Genomic DNA, 22,240 nt, shown 5'->3' with positions numbered 1-22,240 from the left:
AATCCCAGCCACTCAGGCTAAGGCAGGAGGATTGCCAAGTTTGAGGCTAGCTCCAGCAATTTGGCAAAGCCCTAAGCAACTCAATGAGACCATGTATCAATGTGAAAAATACAGAGGGCTAGGGATGTAGCTTAGAGTTAAAGAGCCCTTGAGTTTAATCTCCAGTGACAACAAAATCACAAAAAAGCAAAAACAAAAATAAAGTTTGTTCAAATTATTCACATGAATGATGAGTAGGAAGTAGCTATGGTGTTTATTTTTAATTTATCAAATTTTAGAGATATATTTCAGAACTAAGATACTTTATACTATATCTAATTAAATGCACCTGCATCTCATGTAAGACATGGGAGCAAACCTAAAAAGGATAAACAGTTTCTGGAAACTCTAAGCAAAGGAGTCAGTCAGTATTGTCATTTTCCAAAACCTGGGGATTAAGAGCAGATTCACTCACTTCCTCTGACTTATCTCAAGAAGTTCTTCAAAATTTCAACCTTGCCAAATTCTCCAGGTTATTATAGTATATTCAGAAAATGTATTTATATGAGGTTCAGAAGCCAGGGTCCTGTACCAATTACCCAAGGGTCAAGAAGACTTATTTACAGTATACAGATTGGAAAGTTCAGAATTAGAGAGGGAATGGAAATATGTTTAAAATACATAGTTTTCCCAAAGCCCAAATGTTTTATTTGGTAAGTGGATGCTGATCCATAGTGTGTGTGTGTTGGGGGAGGGGGATGAAGGAACTTTGGATTCTGCAGAGGGGAGTGAGGGGAGGGATGAAGCTGTGGGGAGGGGAAGGATGGTAAAACGAGACAGGCATTACAGCCCTATGATTACACTATTGGTGTGACTCTATACCACATACAACCAGAGGAATGAGAAGTTGTGCTCCATTTGTGTACAAGGTGTCAAAATGCATTCTACTGTCATGTATATAACTATTTAGAACAAATTTTAAAATATATATATTATTTTCATAGAAGCTAGAAAATACAATATAAGGTTGGGGATATAGCTCAGTTGGTAGAGTGCTTCCCTCACATGCACAAGGCCCTGGGTTTAATCCCTACCACCACCACCAAAAAAAAAAAAAAAAGAAAAAGGAAAAAAACCCCAATATAATGAGCATTTTAGGGGTAATGAGTAAAGACATAAAAAATATTATTTGAATTCTACTTAAAAAGGATTTAATCCTTGGATAATATTAAGGATACAAAATTTTTTGGTTGAGATTAAGAAGTTTTTAGAAATACATTTATTTTAGAGATGCATAACCAAATGTTTATAGATGAAATGAGACGACGATTAGGATTTACTTCAAAATAAGAAAGGAAGCCAGGGGCTGGGGTTGTGGCTCAATGTTTTATGTCCAGCACCTCATTAAAACAAAACAAAACAAAACAAAACAAAACAAAAAAACCCCGAAATCAACAAAGGTATTGTGTTCATCTAAAACTAAAAATATTTTTAAAAAAATGATGGCTTCTTTACCAGTTCTGTCTTCCTTCCTTCCATTTATTTTTTTAAAAAAGAAGGAAGCCGGGTGTGGTAGCGCATGCCTGTAATCCAGCAATTTGGAGGCTGAGGCAGGAGGATTGCACATTCAAAACCAGTCTTAGCAATTTAACAAGGCCCTAAGCAACTTAGAGAGACTCTAGCTCAAAAAATACAAAGGGCTGGAGATGTGACTCAGTGTTAAACATCCCTGTGTTCAATGCCAGGTACAAAAACAAAACAAACAAAAAAAGGGGAAGAAGTGGATGAGGCAGAGGGTTGATGGTTGTTGAGGCATAGCTTCTAATTTTGTGCATGTTTACAATACTCTGTAATAAATTGAAAAAAACAAAAGAACTAAACAGCATAACTCTGGGGTCTCTTATTAATGCTACATGTAAGAGGCAAACAACTTTGCTTCTTTATGATCTTTTTCTTCAACAGGACAGAAACTGGTACAGCCCTAGAAACTATAAAATGTATTGGAGAGACTAAGATTTATAGAGACCAACACCCCAGGTGTAAAAATGTCTCCATTAGTTACTGACTTATAAAAGGAAGTAACACACAGATGTGCACACACACTTGATAGTTCTGGTAGTTTCAAGATATAATCCCTGTGCTTTTTAATATATTATGATGCAGAAAACAGAAGTATCTCCTTATGTGGCAGAAAACAGAAACATCTCCTCATGTGGCCTCAATGCTTGGCAAGTGGTGATACTTAATAGTGATAAATCTAAACCTAAACAATGATGATAAAATGGCAAAAGAGAAGAATGAAAGAAAAAAAAAAAAACATTTAAAAGTAGAAAATCCTATAAATGTCAACCTGGACTCAGAAAACACTCAGACATTTATCTACTATCCTGATGAATGCCAATTTAAAAAAAAAAAAAAAAACTTTGGTGGGGGGAACTATTTTCATTGCTCATCCCTCTTTCTCTAGTAGGTATGATTAGACAATATCTAAGTAGAGACTGTTCAATGCAGTTTAATGACAGGTGATAGAAGCAGGTCTTTAGTCTCCCTTACAGATTTAAAATAAGTATTTCAGGTAAAGATAAGACATCTAAAAATAAAGCAATGGTTCACTAGAATAAGTTACTATAAGCAAAAATAAGATGTGAAATATCAACAGAACAGAAAACCCAAAAATCTACACATCTATAGTCAAATGATTTTTTTTCAATGTTGAGGATTGAACACAGGGCCTCATGCATGCTATGCAAGTGCTCTTCCACTGAGTTACATCCCCAGTCTCTAGAGCCAACTGATTTTTTAAAAATATTTTTTTAATTGTAGATGGACACAATTTTATTTAGTTTTTCTTAATGTGGTGCTGAGAATCAAGCCTAGTGCCTTGCACATGCTAGGCAAGTGCTCTACCACTGAGCCAAAATGATTTTTGATAAAGGTGCCAAAACCATACATCAGAGAAAGGACAGCCTCTATAATAAATGGTGCAGAGGAAATTGAATATCCATATTCAGAAGACCAAAACTTGACCCCCATCTCCTACCACATACAGCAATCAACTCAAAATGGAATGAAGACCTAAATGTAAAACCTGAAACTTTAAAAAGTACTAGAAAAAGTCAGAGAGGAAACATTTTTTTTAAATATTTATTTTTTAGTTGGACACAATATCTTTATTTATTTATTTTTATGTGGTGCTGAGGCTCAAACCCAGGGCCTCGCATGTGCTAGGTGAGTGCTCTACTGTTGAGCCACAACCCCAGCAGAGAGGAAACATTTTTAAGACATCAATATAGGCAGTGATATTCTGGATAAGACCCCCAAAACCAAAAACCCAGGAAACAAAAGTAAAAACAGACAAATGAGATTATATTAAACTAATAAGCTTCAGTATATTAAAGTAAACAATGAAGTGAAGAGAAAACAAACAGAATGGGAAACAATGTCAACTATTCATCTGATAAGGGGTTAATATCTAGAATATATAAGAAACTCAACAGCAAAATAAACAAACAACAAATAACCCAATTAAAATGTGGGCAAATGATATTTCTCAGAAGACATACAAATGGTCAACCGTATGTATGTGTGTGTGTGTGTGTGTGTGTTTGTGGTATAAATAAAATGCTCAACATCACTCACTAATCATCAGGGAAATGAAAACCAAAAATTATAATGAGGTACCACCCCAGTTAAAATGGCTATCAGAAAAAAAGACAAAAAAATCAACAAATGCTAGAGAGGATGTGGAGAAAGGGGAACTCTTATACACTGTTGATGAGAATGTTTATTAGCACAGCCATTACAGAAAACAGTATGGAGATGGGGCTCAGGGTTAAGCACCCCTGAGTTCAGTCCCCAGTACCATGGTACTAAAAAAGAAAACAATATGGAGGCCTCAAAACAACAACAAAACCTAACTAAAGACACATGTGACTGGTTGAATGTCCAAAGAAAATGAAATCAGTATATTAAAGAGATACCTGTGGGCTGGGGTTGTAGCTCAATGGTAGAGTACTTGCCTAGCATATGTGAGAAGCACTAGGTTCTCTCCTCAGCATCACATAAAAAAATTAAATAAAGGTTAAAAAAAAAAAATAGACACTTGCATCCCCATATTTTTGCAGCAATATTCACAACAGCCAGGATAGGCAATAATCAACTAAGATATGCACTGATGGCTGAATAAAGAAAATGTGGTGTATATACACACAATGGAATGTTATTTAGCCAAAATAATAATAATAAAATCTTTCATATCCATCAACACAGGTGAAACTAGAGAACATGTATATGTTACGTGAAATAAATCAGGCACAGGAAGAGAAAAACGGGGGAGGTCGGGTTGTGGCTCAGCAGTAGAGCACTTGCCTAGCGTGTGCAATGCCCTGGGTTTGATCTTCAGCACCACATAAAAATAAACAAATAAAACAAAGGTATTGTGTCCAACTACAAAAAAGGAGAGAGAAACGGCATATTCTTTTCCTAGAAGTTAAAGAAGTTGATTTGATAGAAGACAGTGATTGTTAAAGGTTAGAAAGAGTAGGGGGAAGGTAGATAAAGGGAGGCTGGATAATGGACACCAAAAGATAAGTCAGACAGGAGAAATAAGTTATAGTGTTCTATAGCACTATAGAAAATTACAGTTTATAACAATTTATTATATATACTTATAGTACCAAAAGAGAGGAATTCAATGGTTCCCAATACAAAGAAATATAAATGTTTAGGAAAGGCTAACTACACTGATTTGCTCGTTATACTTTGTATACCTGTACCTCATCATACTGTATATTGTCATACTTACCTCATCAATGTGTACAATCATTATATATAAATTAAAAATTAAAAGGATGCTCAGTGATAAAGTGCTTGCCTAGCCTTGGGTTCAATTCAAAGTACCACCAAAAATAAACAAAAAGAATAAAGATGTGAAGTATAAAAATATCTAATATGTTTCAAAATAGAATAACATTTGTAACAAGGACATTTAGTAATTGTGAAATAGTTTATTCAACTACTTGGTAAGACAAGTAGCTCTTTTTTTAAAAGCCACAGGAAATTTTTCAAATCATTCTGATAAAAAAGAACCAGAGCTTTACTTGGAAGAAATTAGCCCCAATGATGGAGTATCCTGCCCCCAAGAAAATTAACAGATAACCAAAAAGGAAAATGGAAACAGAAAACCAAAACAGAAAAAAACCCTAAACAAAAAGAAAACTAATGCCAGACAGAAAACATGAATATAACATAATGAAAAGACAAGGTTATTAGAGAGCTGATCCCTCAAATAACCAGCTCTTTTAATCTACTCCCCAGTTCTTCTTCCTGAGTTTCTGAATGCCTCTCTGAGCTCCCTGTAACTATTTACTATCAATTCATCAGGGCATCTGGGATACACTATTATCTGTGCTGCAGAAGATTGTAAGCGCTAGCTACATATAGGTATCAAATCCTTGAAATGTGGCTGGTCCACACTGGCATGTGCAATATGTGTTAAAAAAATTATTTTTTAATTTTTTTATGGTATCAGGGATTGAATCCAGGGACACTCAAACACTGAGCCACATCCCCACCCCTCCCCCTCTTTTGGGAGGGGTACCAGGGATGGAACTCAGGGGCACTCAACCACTGAGCCACATCCCCAGCCCTATTCTGTACTTTTAATAAAGAGACAGGGTCTTGCTGAATTGCTTATCACCTCACTTTTGCTGAGGCTACCTTTGAACTTATCCTGAGTCGCTGGAATTATAGGCTCAACAATTTATATTAATAAGGGGGAATTATAGTATTTTGAAATACCAAATGCAATCTTGAAATTAATCTCATCTGCTTCTTTTTACTTTTTTTTGGGGGGGGGGCACCAAGGACTGAACCCAGGGGCACTTAGCCACTGAATCATATCCCCAGCCCTTCTTTTTACTTATTAATGTGGCTATTAAAAAATAGAAATTACATATGTGGGTCACATTTCCATTTTGATTGGTTAGTGCTACTACAGATAGTTTACCACAACCCACTATTCATCATACTGGTATGGTTTAATGATCTCTGAAGAGCTGAATCATGGGAAAAATTGTTTCTATGGGTGATTACATCTCCCCAAGTGTCTCAGCTTTTTCTAAGGAAAAAACACTTGAAAAAGAAACTTACCAATATACTCTTCTAGATCAATGAAACCATCAGCATTCTTATCTATATCCTCCATTGTTTCCTAAAACAGAAAGAAGAATGAATTTCACAGAAGAGTATGAGGAATCTGTACGTTTAAAACCATAGGAAAGTGATGTTTTTCTAGCTAGAAAATGGTAAAGTATTAGTGTCTCTGAGTTCTAACATCCCCATTCCTTTTTTTATTTTGAGATAGGATCTTGCTAAGTTACTGAGACTGGCCTCCAACTTGCAATCATCCTGCCTCAGTTTCCCCAGTCACTGAGATCACAAGGCCAAATATTGGCAATTTCTTATGCATTAACCTAAAATAACTATGAGTCTTCCTAAAATAACTATGAATCTTCTTGAAAGAACACTGACACCGCTTAATAATGGTAGCTCTTGTCATGCTAATAGGAGATGTGACCATTAATTATGTCTACATCTATAGGAAGTCTATGTTATCAGTAATTGCATTCTGTGAAAATTCTTCAACATCACTGTTATTAGTTTCTGGTAATTGATTGGGGGATATTTTTTTAAAAAGGATTTTCCTACCAATGAAATGGCAAAATACATCATTTGATGTCAAGTAATGTCATGACAAAAAGAAAGCCTAAGGCACTTAGGAAAAAACCATGACAGAGCCAGGCACTGTAGCAATTGCCTGATTTCCCAGTTACTCAGAAGGCTGAGGCAGGAGGACCACAACTAAGCAAAACCCTGTCTCAAAATAAAAAATTAAAAGGGCTGGGAATGTAGCTCAGTTTAGAATACCCCTGGGTTCAATCTCCACTATGGATAGTTGGACGAATGGATAGATGGATGGATGGATGCATAGTAGGCAGGAGGCAGGCAGTGACAGAACCTGGACTCTGAATCCAGCCAGTACTTGAAAAACTAGTCATTCTTCCAAAATTACAGGAAAGATTCAAGAGGGGAGACAGCAAAAATAACCAAAAGAGAAACTGAATTCCTGTTCAGAACCCCGATCTCACCCACCTGCACTACTATGTCTTTCATATAGTCATATTCCTCAGGGTGCAGGAAAGCTGTGAACTCTTCCTTTGTGGCAATGAGGTCTCCATCCTTGTCTGCCATCTTAAACCTCCGCTCATCTCTAACCATCATCTGTTTATAGTTAAATCCATCATCAGGGTCTGGATCATCTAGAAAACAAACATTTAGGTCAAATATGAAAAGAAAATACAAAAATATATAGAATGGACAATCAATTTCCAAGAAATAAAAAACAAGCGATGAAGAAATAATTCTTGATTACACAGGCAGCAGCCTAAAGACATACAATTTTGGGATGAAGCTCCAGTAATCAATCATATCTCAGGTCCAAATTAAAGTAAATGTCTGTCAATCAACATGGAACTCTGTCTCCTGGGTTACTTAACTCAACATGTAATGTTTCATTGTTACTGATGTTAAGACTTGAATTTCCTAGTTATATCTGGGAGGCAGTGGTGGCTCTAATGTCATACTGAGTTTGAAGTCTACCATCCCTAGCTGTGTGGCCCTGGGTGAATAACTTAATTGTGCCTCAGTCTCATCTGTAAAATGAGGATAATAATGATGCCTGCCTCACTGGGTTGTTATGAGGTTCAAGTGAGAACCAGCAACAACAGAACTAAGTCAAGCACTTAAAACAATGCCTGGCATATAGTTGGCATTCAATAAATGTCAATTATTGTTATTTTTATTAAACATTAATAAGATAGATATCAAAGACCTTCAGCCTCATTTTAAAGACATTTGGAGTTAAGCAACAGAACATCACCTCTTTAAGAGGTTACATTTTACGTATCATGAGTTACATGTATTATTTATCTTCCACTTACATGAAATTCTAGAAAATACAAACTAACCTAGAGTTACAGAGAGTAGGTCAGTGGTTGCTTAGGGACAGGAATATATGGAAGGTAAAATATGAGAAAATTTTTTTTGGGGGGGGAGGTGATAGATATGCTCATTATATTGACTGTAGTGATGGTTTCACTGGTGTATACATATGTCAAGACTCATTAATTGTGCATTTTAATATGCAATTGTACATTGCTTAGGCTGTTATTTAAAAATAGACATTAGATTACAACTGAATTTAGTCCTATTTGTTATAATGTTTAACCACACAAGTAGCAGATACTATATAAGAATCTAGAAGAATAAAATTTAATTTCCATAAGCTGAAAAAATGGCAAAGGAGTTAACCACAGAAAATAAAAAAGTTATTGAGTTACTGTATAAACCAAATGAGATAGCAGACGTGAAGATACTTTGAAAAGTAAGACACCACGTTAAAGGTAAGAAATTATTGTTCCTGCAATACATAGATTAAATAAAAAGGGCACTATTTTTTTTTTTAAGACCTACAGGGCCCCTTTAACAGAAAGATCATACCACGGACCTCTGATATTGCAGTTCAATCTTTCCATATTTTAAGCACAGTTTAAAAAACAAAACCAAAAACGGATCTATTTTGAGAGCCAAGCAGCTTGAAGCTTCTTTCTTTGTTGAGTGTCAAAAATATAATGAGACAGCTTATTGCCTCATAAGGCTTTGGGACTCTATATTTGAAAACTGAAAGCCAGAACAGGAGGGAGATGCAGAATTTATGGAAAATACCATCTTTCTCAGATACTAAGTCATCTCTTCTAAACAAATACCAAATTGCAGTACCAACTATGTATCAGAAAGAAGATAAGAGAAAAAGTCACTTCATATTTTCAGATTAGATTCTCAGCTAAAAGCCTTCCTCCCCTCCTCTGGGATAAAACGTGGTGACTAGCATCAAGCAACCTAATAGCAACATGTACATATAAAAGAATGGAAAAGTATGCAATGCATTATTTTTTAAAATATTTTTTAAGTTGTAGCTGGACACAATGTTTATTTATTCATTTATATGTGGTGCTGACACTTAAACCCAGGGCCTCACTTGTGCTAGGCGAGCGTTCTGCCACTGAGCCACAACTCCAGTCCCGCAATGCATTATTTTTAAGATGAAATTTATACACCTACAGTCCTACTTGGGCTTCTATACTTATCCTAAGCACCATTTTATAGACTTTCCTGGCCTGTACACAGCCTCTGGTTGGCCATTTAATCTAATTTTAGTATAGGCAGAGAGGATTTTAGTATTTGGTATCTTACTTGGGGTACAGACAATATTAACATTCCTTTTGTGAAGAGTAGATTAATTGAAACAGATTTTAACAGCCAAGATTATTTATACCTGAATTCAAAATTGAATCGAGAACACATTTTCACAAAAACTCTCCAGCACTTTTCTAATCCAATTCATTACCCACTGAGGGCTATTTCCCCACAGGCTTCCTGGGAAAGATGCCTTATAAAGACATTGCTTCTCCAGTCAGTGCTTCAGCTTGTGAACAGTTTCAGGCAGTAGGAATACCCATTACATTGAATCATCTGCCCTGTGAGGCAACAGAGCTCTCAACAGATTTTTATGCATATAATCATACACAGTTGAAGCAGCATTCTGGGCAGCAAGTTTGTGTCTAGGTCTGAGCTAAGATTTATTAATGTACCATTTTGTTTACATCACCAATAGTCTACCCTTTGCTTTATATTTATAATTAATTCTAAAAAGTCAGGAGGGTGTTGGGCCTCAGCCAGAAAATAAGAAACACAGGATGTCTCTCCATTTGTGCTGGCTTTTTAATACACATGTTCTTTATTGAGTGAATGATATGTTTGGTTTTTGGCTAAATGTCAAGTATTGAGAGAGAGAGATTACCACTTTGGTCTTAGGAATGAGAACAAGCCCTACACAGAAATAAAAGTCTCTTCACCAGAAATGTATGCACTCTTGTAATTAACATGGACAGCTGGCTATCTTGTGGGGAAACAGATCTTTATATATACACTGCTAGTCAGTGGTGGAGAATGCTTCCTTTAACTTAATTTTGCCTAATTTCCAGGATAAAAATGCAAAAACACCATTTATATATTTTTGTCGCAAATGGTAACCATGTACAATAGAGGAATCTCACAAATAAAAACACCCTAGATCATCAAATCCATAAGACTGCCACCTACTATTCCATAGCAGGCAAGTATAGAAATGCCAAAATCAAAGAAAATTACTAACAGGTGGCCCAAAGAAGCAAAAAAAAAAAACTATCAAATCAACAGAAAGCAATCAAATGACATTTATCTGCCTTGGAGCATTTGCAAAGCAGGCTGATAAACTCATGTGCCAGAGAAAACAAATGGGAAATCTTTATTTCTAAACTTCAGTAAGCAGATATACTGAAGCAGTTAAATTTTATCAAGGGAAGCTGTTTTATTTGTATTTTATTTTAAGAAAAGCAGTGATTTTCTTTCTCTTCTCCCCAATTATAAAGGAATCTAATTTGGTTTGAATTTCAGGTCCACCATCTTTGTGTGACTGGATTAAGAGACATCCAAAGGTCTCTTGCTTTTCATCATTGGAACAATGCAGCCTTTTAAATGAGATCTACTCCAAAAATTGTCCTTATGAGGGATGATAGAAAAAAATGGTAAAATATTTGCAATGCTAATGATGTAGAAGATACTAGACTTCAGAAAACCACAATTAAGCAAATTTAAAAATACATAATATACAAATTTAAAATTAATAAGATGCAAGGGAATCAGTTCAGTATTGAATTATTTAGGATAGGCACAATTTCTTCCTTTTCTTTACTGTGTGACCCATTTGTTTCTTTGACTCAAGACCATAGTCTCGGCCAAGCTGACATCTTGCCCCTTACCCAGGTACGTGCCATAAGTCACGTTTCTGTACTCATCCCAGGAGATTAAGCCGTCTTGATTCATATCAAACTCCTGCCATTGGTTTTCAACATTGTCATATATGTATTTCTTCTGGGCGTGTTTAATCCAGGTTTTCAGCTCCCCCTCCGTCACAAACCCATCTTTATCCGCGTCTATTTTATCTACAATCATTCTACAAGACAAAATAGTTACGTTTCAAGGTGCCGGCTCCACAAGACTTTTTCCCCCAGATAGTAGGGACCTACCTAAAACGTAGCCGTAGGTGGCATTTTTATACTCTTCCCAGGAAACGAGGCCGTCCTCATTGAGGTCATGCCCCTTCCACTGTCGCTCTACATCCTCGTAAATCCAGCGCTTTTGTGCAAATTTAATCCAGTCTTTGAGTTCATCCACAGTGACAAACCCGTCCTTGTCGCCATCTATTTTACTTACAATCTTTCTGTAGAAAATGCAGAGAAATCCAGCAAGAGGTTAAAAGGACACAAGGCTCTGGAAATAGCCAGGTGTGTGCTGTGACCATAGGTGTTATCCAGGGCAAACCAAAGAAATAAAAAAATTGTCTCTGAAACAAAACTGCCAGACAGGCAACTGAAAATTTTTCTCTTAAGTGGCCCATTCCTGCCTATAGTGAGCCATCTGGCTAAGATAAACACAAGCTGTAGCTGGTGTGCTGAGACCAAAAGCAAACCCAGACTAACTCTTTGGTTAGGTCTGAGCCTATGGTCAGAATTTCATGGAATATCCATGCCCATCTAAGTTCTCACACTACATCAAACAGGTAAACCTCTATATTTTTTCTTTATTACACTTAAAGGAGAATCTCCATTTCTTAGTAAATAATCATAATTGTTGACAATGGTTTTCTAAAAATTCAAAATATTTAAATCAGACTTTTAAAAATGTAGATGCTTTTGGAAACAATATTCTTCTTAAAAATATCACTTATATTTCAAAGCAAGTTATTATTTTTTTGTACCAAGGACTGAACTCATGGGTGTTTTATCACTGAACTACATTCCCAGCCCTTTTTTATTTTTTATTTTGAGACAGGATCTCCCTAAGTTGCTTAGGCTAGCTTTGAACTTGTGATCCTCCTGCCTCAGCCTCTTGAGTCACTGGGATTAAAGGCATGTTCTACCATACCTGGCCAAAGCAAGTTTATTTTTAAAAACAGGTACATAGACAGGACACTTATCTAAAATTCTGAGGAAATATAGTAAGAATGTGTATCTTTGATGAGACTGTTAATAAGCTGAGAGGGTTAGTGTGAAGATTATAAAGCTAATCAATCTACTTCTCTGCTTTGTGAGCTTCTTTCTTCCAGATCTGAACATCTTAACTTAGGGATTTAAAAATATGTTCATGATATGAAAATTCCTGTTTAAAGATGCAATCATTTACTTATAGAGGCTCAGAAAAATCAAGCCATAAAATAAGTTTATGTGAACAGAAACAATCAAAACTTCCAAAAAGATGTGAAATCTCAGCTTACTACTATGCTTGACTGAAAAAGACTGTCCCCTGGTAATAAATGATGAATTTCCCAGTTTGTCTTAATTCCATTAATATAAGAAAGTGATTAGATCAAAGAGTATTGGTGACACTGAGAATACAATTTTGATACTAATATGGCATTAGCCATAATTGCATATTGCATAAACCCTACAAATAACAAGCATTTTCCTTCACAGAATATGTAATCTTGTAGCCTTAACTCTAAAATGTTAATATATATCCTCCTTTAATTACATGAACACAATAACAGAACTTTTTAAAAACTTCACTCATTTTTTGCAGTAGTAGAAATGTTAGGTAAGTGCTCCACCACTGAGTTGCATCCCCAGCCCTTTTTAAATATTATTTTGAGACAGGATCTAAATTGCCCAGGCTAGCCTCAAATTTGTGATCCTCCAGCTTTATCCCTCCCAGTATCTGGAATTACAGGAATGTGCCACCATGCCTGGCTTTTTGGCAACTTTAAATCTATAGAATTTAATCAATATTAACAGAATTAAGTTATACCAGTATTGAAAACTTCTGCATTATCTATAATGGAATCCAATTTATATTAAAATGGCATTGGCTACCAATAATGCCATTGCACTATTAAGAAAAAAATGGCAAGGTCTCAAAACTCCTACCCTTAAATGAAATTTTTAAACTATTATAAGTAGCCTGAAGCGTATCACCCAGATTAATAAAAGACATATGACTATTCAAGATGGGCTTTTTAAAATGAAAGTGGTTGAATAGCATTTTAGTCAATGGAAATATCCCAAATGTTTAATGTCTGGTTTTTTTTTTTTGGTACCAGGGATTGAACTCAGGGCCACTTGACCACTGAGCCACATCCTGAGCCCTATTTTGTATTTTATTTAGAGACAAGGTCTCAGTGAGTTGCTTAGTGCCTCAGTATTGCTGGGGGAGGCAGGGGGCTTTGAACTTGTGATCCTCCTGTCTCAGCCTCCCAAGCTGCTGGGATTACAGGTGTGCACCACCATGCCCAGCAATATTTCTTACTTTGTGAGACACACATTCTGGCATGAGAACATATATGCACATACATATATATGACAACACTCTAATAAAAAAGCGATTAATGTCTTGCTGTTCATGCAGCTTGCAGGCAGTTAGTTATGAAAGTATATCAGGCACATCCTATTTAAGGCATGAAGCTCTTAATTCTGATCTTTAAAAGCTTGTGTTAATTTATGAAGCTAATGGCATAGTATACTATGACAGTGGAGAACCCTATAGACATAGTTATGATGCCACTAACCAGCACTTATTCTAGGACAGATATAATGCACTTAGTGGACCTCCTGTTATTACAGTTATGAGGTAACACATGTCTCTACACATTTCAAGTGGCATAAAGCTGCCCCTGAGTTATTTTTAAAAATTTGGTCAATAAATGGCTCTAGAAGGAGGTATAATAGTCCTGAAATTTGGGGTATGCAAAATTTTATATGTATAGATCCATACATGTGTACTTTTCTAAGGAAGAATACTTAGTTTTCATTAGACTTCCAAAGTGTTTGTGCCTGTGATCCCACAAAAGATCATGAATTGCTAAAGTTCATTTCTGTAGTAAATATATCAAGGACAAGAACTTTTTAATATTAAGGCATACCACCTCAAAACAAAAACCTTCATTTGAAGGATACATACGTAAAAATCAGTGCTTTGCAGGGAGAGGGAGAATGATAATATACATGCAGAAAAAATTTCTTATTTGTCAAATCTTAATTAACAAAAAAAAAGGTGTGAATAGTTGTATGTTAAAATTGTTTAAAATTGGGGGCTGGAGTTCTAGCACAGTGGTAGAGTGCTTGCCTAGCATGTGTGAGGCACTGGGTTTCATTCTCAGCACCATGTAAAAATAAATAAAATAAATGTGCCCATCTACAACTCTCTTAATTATTTGCCTTATAGACAGATGAGAAAAAAAGGGGGAAATCTAGTTTTCAACTTCTGGTATATAGTTACCTGCCAAAACAATGTTTAGAAATGCCATAGTAAATAAGTTGTTTTTTTTTTTTTTTAAGTAACCTGGGATTTTTGCTTCCAATAGTATGTTACTGCATATACTAGGGATATTTGTCACTATCTCCAAAATTTGGGAGAAGCAAACAGTACTTAGTTCATTCATATTCTAATTAAATACAGTTCACTTATGTGTTGAACCTTTGATATTTGCTGAGAACAGAAAGGAACATCTTTTCCTCTACTGAAAACTGCTAGCAAAACTGTTCTACTGCCTGCAAAGAGACAGAACATCTACCTTAAATGACCAAACCTAAAGGACCTTCATTATTTAAGGGTAATTCTGTGAAGCAATTTTTGCAGATTGAATGTAGGATGGACAGGTACAATATTAATAGGCAATGACATACAGGCTGAGAACACCCTCATGAATCTCTATTTTCAGCATGGAATGTTAACATGGTTACATGATTAAAACTGAAAGCGAGCACAGTCTCTCAAAGTTAGAAAAGCAACCTAACAAGAAGACTTTTTTTTAAGTTGTCGATGAGCCTTTTTATTTTATTTATTTACATGTGGTGCTGAGAATTGAACCCAGCAACCCCAGTCCAAGAAACCAAGATGGTTTCTTTCTTTTTTTTTGAACCTACAGCGCTTAACCGCTGAGCCACATGTCCAGCCCTTTTTTTTTTTTTTTTTAAATATTTTATTTAGAGACAGGGTCTCACTGAGTTGCTAAGTGCCTTGCTAATCTGCTGAGACTGGCTTTGAACTCACGATTCTCCTGCCTCAGCCTCTCGAGTTGCTGGAAATACAGGCATGTGCCACTGCACCTAGTTGATATATGGTTTCTATATCTAGCTTCTTTCCTTTATTTGATGGTAGTGGGGATTGAACTCAGGGGCACTCTACAGTACTCAACCCTTTTTATTACTAGACAGGGTCTTACTACATTGCCCAGCCTGGCCTTGAACTTGCAATCCTCCTGCTTCAGTTTCCTAAATTTTGGGGATTATAGGAGTTTACCACTGCATCCAACTATATCTACTTTCAAATGTCTTGGGATAACTGGTTGTATAGCAAAATCTTTTAATTACTGTCTGTTACTGTTGAAGAATAAAATATTGTACCCTTTAGTCAGCAGATAACACAAATAAAGAATGTTAAATTGAAGTATAAAGTAAACTCTATAATAATGCCTTATATCATAGCACTATCCCTGATGGCAAAATATTTTTGGAAATTACTGAGTGGTACAACTGCCACATAAATCTCTGGAGTAGAGTTCAGAAAGCTGCACCAACAGTGTTCATTGAAGAGAAAATTTTTTTCACAAAATTGACTTTTTCTTTTAAAACAAGGCCTTAGAAGACCCAAAGCACATTCTAGGACCTCCAATTAGAAATAATCAGCTGGGATTCTACTAAATAAACTCTCTAGGGGAAAGGCTATCTGCTCAGAGAGTCACAGAACCTGACTATGGCCCAGCCATTACTGAAGCTATGACAATAAGACCATTACTTGCCATAATAAGGTTGCTTTGGATTGTGTTGAAGGACACTCTGAAAATTATAAACTGTACAGAAAGTGATAGTCCAGGGGTAAAATCTGCAATTTTTTCCCAAAGAATAGGCTTGGGTAATAATGAATAAATAGGTCACAAACTATTTTTCAAAATTAAAAGCAGCAGAGATAAAGATGGCCCATCTAATGTTCTGAGATCAAGACAATACAGTTCAAGATGGGTCCTGCAGTACCTGGTACTTTTATTAAAAAATGATTTTGCTTTGTAGAATGAGATACAAATTGTTATTCAATGGAGAAATGTAGAAAAGCAGGCACTTAATTAAATTTTAGTGGTAGCAATTCTGTGGTTAGCTTTCAGAAGACAGGGTTCAGCAGAACTTTAGTGGTGACTAAACCAGAAAAGAAAAAAAGAATCAGCTGATTTACAAAGAATGGTATTACCCTAAGTAGCCCCTTGAGATCTGGCACCTTACCCAAGCCTTTCCTTGCTCTCTTCTGGTGTCAGCTGATCAAAGGTCTTTGCTTCTTCAGCACCCAAGAAGGCATCATGATCATAATCAAAACTCTGAGCATCATTGTGAACTTTGTCGCTAAGTTGAGGCTCATGATGTACACGGTCCTTCTTTTCTGTGGGCTTGCTCAAGGCAAAGGCTGTGCACAGGGACAAGCACATAAGGAACTGTCGCAGGTCCATGATAATCGGATCTTAAGAAAACAAAAGGCAGTTGATAAAGGAGACAATAAGCTTAACAATTAACCAAGAAAACATTCATGTACCAATTAAATTTTTAATATACATACAAGTCTATGCAAGTCAGTTATATTACCCAAGTATTTTATTTAATCCACACAATAAATATGGAAGATTATTGAAATCTCAAGATTATGATGGTGGGAAATTTTTACCAGTTTTCTTCATCGATTTTAAGTTGATAAGGAATTTATAGCTAAAATCTTTTTGTAAGTAGTGTCTCTTTAAAAGACATCAAAATAGAACTTTAATCCTTTTGTCTGAGTTGATAACAGTTTAAAGTCATAGGACCAAGATTTAAATCCTGACTCCAAATCCTTTATTTTTTATATTATATTAGTTGTCTGGTCTTCAAACTTGGCTGGTTATTAGTCACTTAGGAAGCGTTTTTAAGTAAGTTTCCCCACTGATTTAGAATCTCCGAAGTTGAATCCAGGCATCTGTATATTTAAATGCTTCTCCCATGATTCGGATGACCATCCCATTAGGAACTAATGAAATATTGAATAGTTTCCTTGTTCTATAACACCAATTTTCCCAAGTCCCAGTTCAACCCTGAATCACCATCAAAGACCAAACCAGTTAGATGGTCCTGTCATAAGAACTTCTTTATCCCTTTGTACAGTTGTGTTTCTCAAACTTGCTCAAGCATAAGAACCACAAGGAGTACTATTCAAAGTACAGACTCCCAGGCTCTTCTCCAGACCTCCACAAGTGCTGCTCTGCAATCACAGGGAACTTCATGAACAAGCACAAGGCTGGAACATTTTATTGAAAAAATGTGACTAAAAATCTGCAGAAAAGCTTTGAGTTAAATACCTGTTTAGCACACTCTATAGATATCCCACAGTAATGTCCAGAGGTTAAGGCCATAGAGGTAAAAACAAACAAAAAACTTAAAATTTAAAAACCAAGGGGAAAGGTTTTCCTAGGCTTTCATTTAAAGAAAAAAATTTTAGTTATCGATGGGCATTTATTTATTTATTTATATGCAGTACCTAGAATTAAACCCAGTGCCTCACACATACCAGGCAAGGCTCTACCACTGAGTCACAACCCAGCCCCTAGGTTTTCATTTTTAAATTAATCTTCCATCAGTGGAACATGGACTTTGAATGTTCCTGCCCCTAGTGAGAATAAGTTTTTGCAATTTCACATTATTGCTCACTCATCTCCCATTATGCCTAATCCCTGGTACCTTTGACTGACTTTGGAAGTAGAGGATTTTTGCAGATGTAATCAAGTTAAAATGAAGTCATGTTACTTTAGAGTGGGCTCTAATCCAAAGACTGGAGTCCTTATAAGACAATAATTCGAACACAGACACACTGAATGAGAGTGCCATATACTGAAAGAGGAAGAGATTGAAGTGATGAATCTACATGTCAGGAAATGCCAAAGACTGCTAACAGCAGAAGCCAGGAATAGCTATGGAAGGATCCTCCCCTAAAGTCTTCAGAGATTATGGTCCTGCCCACACCTATGACTTTGAACTTTTAGCCTCCAGAACTGAACAATAATAAAATTCTATTCTTTTAATTCACTCAAGTTTGTAACAGTTTGTTACAGCAACCCTAGGAAACTAATAGAAGGCTAAAGTACACAGGGATCCTATACCACAGGAGAGTTAAATGAATTACACCCTGTCCTAATCAGCATTTTAAACCAGTCACTGATTTCACCTTCCTCAGGATGTCACTAATGGACCTAGCTAGTCTAAGCATTCACATTTTCTATGTAAATACTGATAAAAATTTAAAAATTCTTTCAGCATAACTTCTACAAGTTCTCAATTCAGAATCCCTATAAAATTCCTTATCTTGATCCTGTCTCAAAGTTTTGGGAACCAGAATGAAGGAAGTGAATTGAGTCAGGGGATAAGGAAATCAAACATCCCAATATATTACACACCTTTCAATGTATCCATTTTTCTTGTAAGTCCCAATTAATAGCTAAAAACGTAAGTTATATTATCTTGGATTTATACAGCCCTTTGGATTAAAAAAAAAAAAAAAAGCCCAGTACAGCTAAAGGTGAATATGTTATATAAAGATCCTGTAAAAAGGAAAGCAAATAGAGAAATAAGTTTAATTGCAACACAACCTATAGAGCTGACTATATAGAAAGGCACAACCTGAGGCCTCCATGAACAACTTCCAGGCTATGAAAGAGCACAAAGGGCACAGGATACAATCACTGGGAAAGCAGGGGAAGGGAGAAGTCCTGGACTGACAGAGGATACAGCATCAGAGTAGAAAGCATTACAGAGTAAATAGATCAGCACCAATAAAATGAAAAGAAATATAGCTAAACGGCTGGGATTGTACAGTTCTTGCCTAGCATCGTGTGAGGCACTGGGTTTGAATCTCAGCACCACATATAAATAAATAAAATAAAAGTCCACTGACAATTAAAACATATTTTTAAAAAAGAAAAAAGAGGGCTGGGGATGTGGCTCAAGTGGTAGCGCGCTCGCCTGGCATGCGTGAAGCCCGGGTTCGATTCTCAGCACCACGTACAAACAAAGATGTTGTGTCCGCCGATAACTAAAAAATAAATATCAAAAAATTCTCTCTCTCTCTCTCTCTCTTTAAAAAAAAAAAAAAAAGAAAAGAAAAAAGAGAGCTGGGGTTGTGGCTCAGCGGTGGAGCACTGCATGGCATGTGGGCCCCTGGGTTCGATCCTTAGCACCACATAAAAATTAATAAAATAAAGACATTGTGTCCAACTACAACTAAAAAATAAATACAAAGGAAAAAGAAAAAAAGAAAGGTAGCTAAGGAGGTAATCAGGGGTGGTTACTCCCTAAGCACCCATTCTCAAAAGAGATGGTTAGGCTGGGGTTGTGGCTCAGTGGTAGAGCGCTTGTCTGGCATGTGTGAGACACTGGGTTCTATCCCCAGCACCACATAAAAAAATAAAGTTATTGTGTCTATCTACAACTAAAAATATTAAAAAAAAAAAAAACTGTTACCCAATGATGTGATAATTAAGACTGATGAAAATCCATCAGGGGAAGCAAGGAGAAAGCAAGATCACGAGATCCATAGAGAAAGGGGGTATACTGCTCCCACTAATGTTAGATTTGGTTATATACTTCTGAAACTTCCTCAACATTTTCATTCCATTCCATCAAAACACACAAATTGTACAAAGATACCATAAGAAGATGTTCAATGATGACAGCTTTTTTTTTTGGTTTTAATTTTTGGGTACTGGGGATTGAATTTAGGGTGTTTTACCACTTAACCGCAGCTACTGACCTCTTAATTTATTTTGGGATGGGGTCTTGTGAAGTTTTCCAGGCTAGCATTGAACGTGTGATTCTCCTCCCTCAGTCTCTCTGAGTAGCTGGGATTACAGGTGCATACCACTGCAACCAGCATGAGAATTTTTAGTTATTAAAATAATTGGAGAGGTGCACAGAAGATGGAAGTAGAACCTCATTGTTATACAGAATACAAATATGATGTTGTAATGAGAAAAAGGAAAAAAAAAGTGTGTCACATTAGATTGGACAGAGAGAAAGGATGGGAGAGGAGGGGAGGTGTAGGGAGGATAGGAAGGGCAGCAGAATAGAATAGACAATATGACTGATGTATGTACATTCCATGTATGTATTATATATCAAAATGCATTCTACTGTCATGTATGACTAAAAAAAATAAATAAAAATTTAAGAAAATAAAATAAAATAATTGGAAACACGCTATACCAGAGAACTGGTAAGACATTAAATCTACATAAAGGAAAAGTACACAGAGTTTAAAAAGAATGAAGTGGATCTATCTTCAGTGAAAGAGCACTCACCAAGGATACATTAAGTATAAAAAGCAATTTAAAAAATAATGTCAAGATCTCTCTTTTTGGGGGGTGGAGGTGGAGGTGGAGGTGGAGGTGGAGGAAGGTACTGGGGACTGAACCCAGGGGCACTCAACTACTGAGTCACACACCCAGCCCTTTTTATATTTTATTTTGAGAAAGCATCTGGCTGAGTTGCTTAAGGCCTTGCTAAGTTGCTGAGGGTGGCTTTAAACTCTCGATCTTCCTGCCTCAGCCTCCCGAGCCACTGGGATTACAGGTGTGTGCCACAGTGCTCAGCTCAAGATATCATTTATAAAAGCAAAAAAAAAAGTAAAGAGTCTCCCCAGGTTGTTTAAATATATATAAAATATAACACACACAAGAAAATGGGATGGTCAAATAAACACCCACGTGTAAACAGTAGTAATCTCTAGGCTCAAGGGAAAAGACACAGGAGTGCAGTGGGTCAGTGAGACCACTATGGAAGTGAACTTTAGTGCACATTTAACTTTTGTAAATAAGCACTCTCTCATATGTATTACCTTTTAATTTAAACATTAAAAAAATCTTTTCAATAGTAGGTGGCAAAACAGATATTTTCAAGCTGTATTTCAAAAGATTGAAGGAAAAATGCATATCTATCTTTAAAACATAAGATAAAAATTTTTTTAAGTAAAAAATTGGTCAAGGCAAATAACATTTCAGCTGACCCTTCAATAATTTAGTCTATCAGTTACATCAGTTGAACAGTACAGAGAAAATCAGTGAGTTAGTGGCTCTTTTAAATTCAACATCAAAGTTGGCTATTAGAATCTTTATTTTAAGGTAAAATGAAATTTCTACCTAAAACTAAATAATTCTTTAGATAAATACAATTTTATGAATTGAGGAACAGGATATGTTGTTGATGTTGGTAATATGATCAAGCAATAGCTATGCCAGAAGCTTACAGAGGCAAGTAAAATCAGGAGTCACTGTAACAAGGGATTTCCCTTATGACTACTAATAAGGGAACTTCACGTTTAGAAAAATGTAAGTGGTTAAATATGTCTTTAGAATAAAATACAGCATAATACCCTAACAACTCTTGCAAACCCCAAATATTACAAAATGAATAAATGGCTAAACACTTGGGTCCTGGAATGAGTAGAAACTGTACAGTTTGGAGACATGTAGCATACAGAAATACAACAAATTGATTCACTTTGTGATTTAGAGGGAATACTACATTTATGTCTGACTTAATATTTTGATACAAGAACATAAGAATCCCAAAGACAATAAAGATCTGGCTTTATCATGTATTCATTTTTCTTTCCTTCTACTCTCTTAATTTTGCCATCCCCACTTCCCTACAGGCTCCCACATTTCATTAATCAACACTTCTCAAGTCTCTACCATCCCAAATCAGTCTTTCCTAGACTGTTATTTCTTCCAGCTTGCTTTCACATACACACAGGCGTGTACACTGCTGCCTCTGCTTCAACATCCACCATCATCTAAAATCTAGCTTTCTATCTTACCACTGATGAAACTGCCTACAAAATTTATCAAGGACCACCTGACGGACAAGGCCAATGGTCCTACCTAATCTTCACCTCTCTGCAATAAGCAATGCAAAAATCTGCACTTTAAATAACTTCTATTTGAGGGGGAAAAAGCTCTTTGTGCCCACATATACCAGCTCCTGGCTATCAGACTCTCTAACAAAAGGCCTCTTGTTTTAAGAATATAGACACACATAAGAATAGA

The 22,240-nt window shown here is 36.1% G+C and overlaps 1 protein-coding gene across 2 annotated transcripts in view; it reads right to left on the bottom strand.

The window, feature by feature from the left end:
• Calu (calumenin) overlaps positions 1-22,240 on the bottom strand; it is a 30,367-nt gene that overhangs the window by 3,774 nt on the left and 4,353 nt on the right. The window contains exons 2-5 of one of the 2 annotated variants that reach the window (XM_076834350.1): positions 16,407-16,638; positions 11,166-11,359; positions 7,132-7,298; positions 6,130-6,190 (exon numbers count right to left, since the gene is read on the bottom strand). In XM_076834350.1, the coding sequence (XP_076690465.1) occupies positions 6,130-6,190; positions 7,132-7,298; positions 11,166-11,359; positions 16,407-16,627 (643 nt within the window). In that variant the 5' untranslated portion in view covers positions 16,628-16,638. Of the gene's footprint in view, positions 1-6,129; positions 6,191-7,131; positions 7,299-10,898; positions 11,093-11,165; positions 11,360-16,406; positions 16,639-22,240 lie in introns of both variants that reach the window. The other variant, XM_076834357.1, reaches the window with a different exon arrangement.

Source organism: Callospermophilus lateralis, chromosome 1 (genome assembly GCF_048772815.1).
Source record: "Callospermophilus lateralis isolate mCalLat2 chromosome 1, mCalLat2.hap1, whole genome shotgun sequence".
NCBI lineage: Eukaryota > Metazoa > Chordata > Mammalia > Rodentia > Sciuridae > Callospermophilus > Callospermophilus lateralis.
The sequence above is the reverse complement of the archived record's forward strand: the minus strand, read 5'-3'. Positions and strand labels throughout refer to the sequence as shown.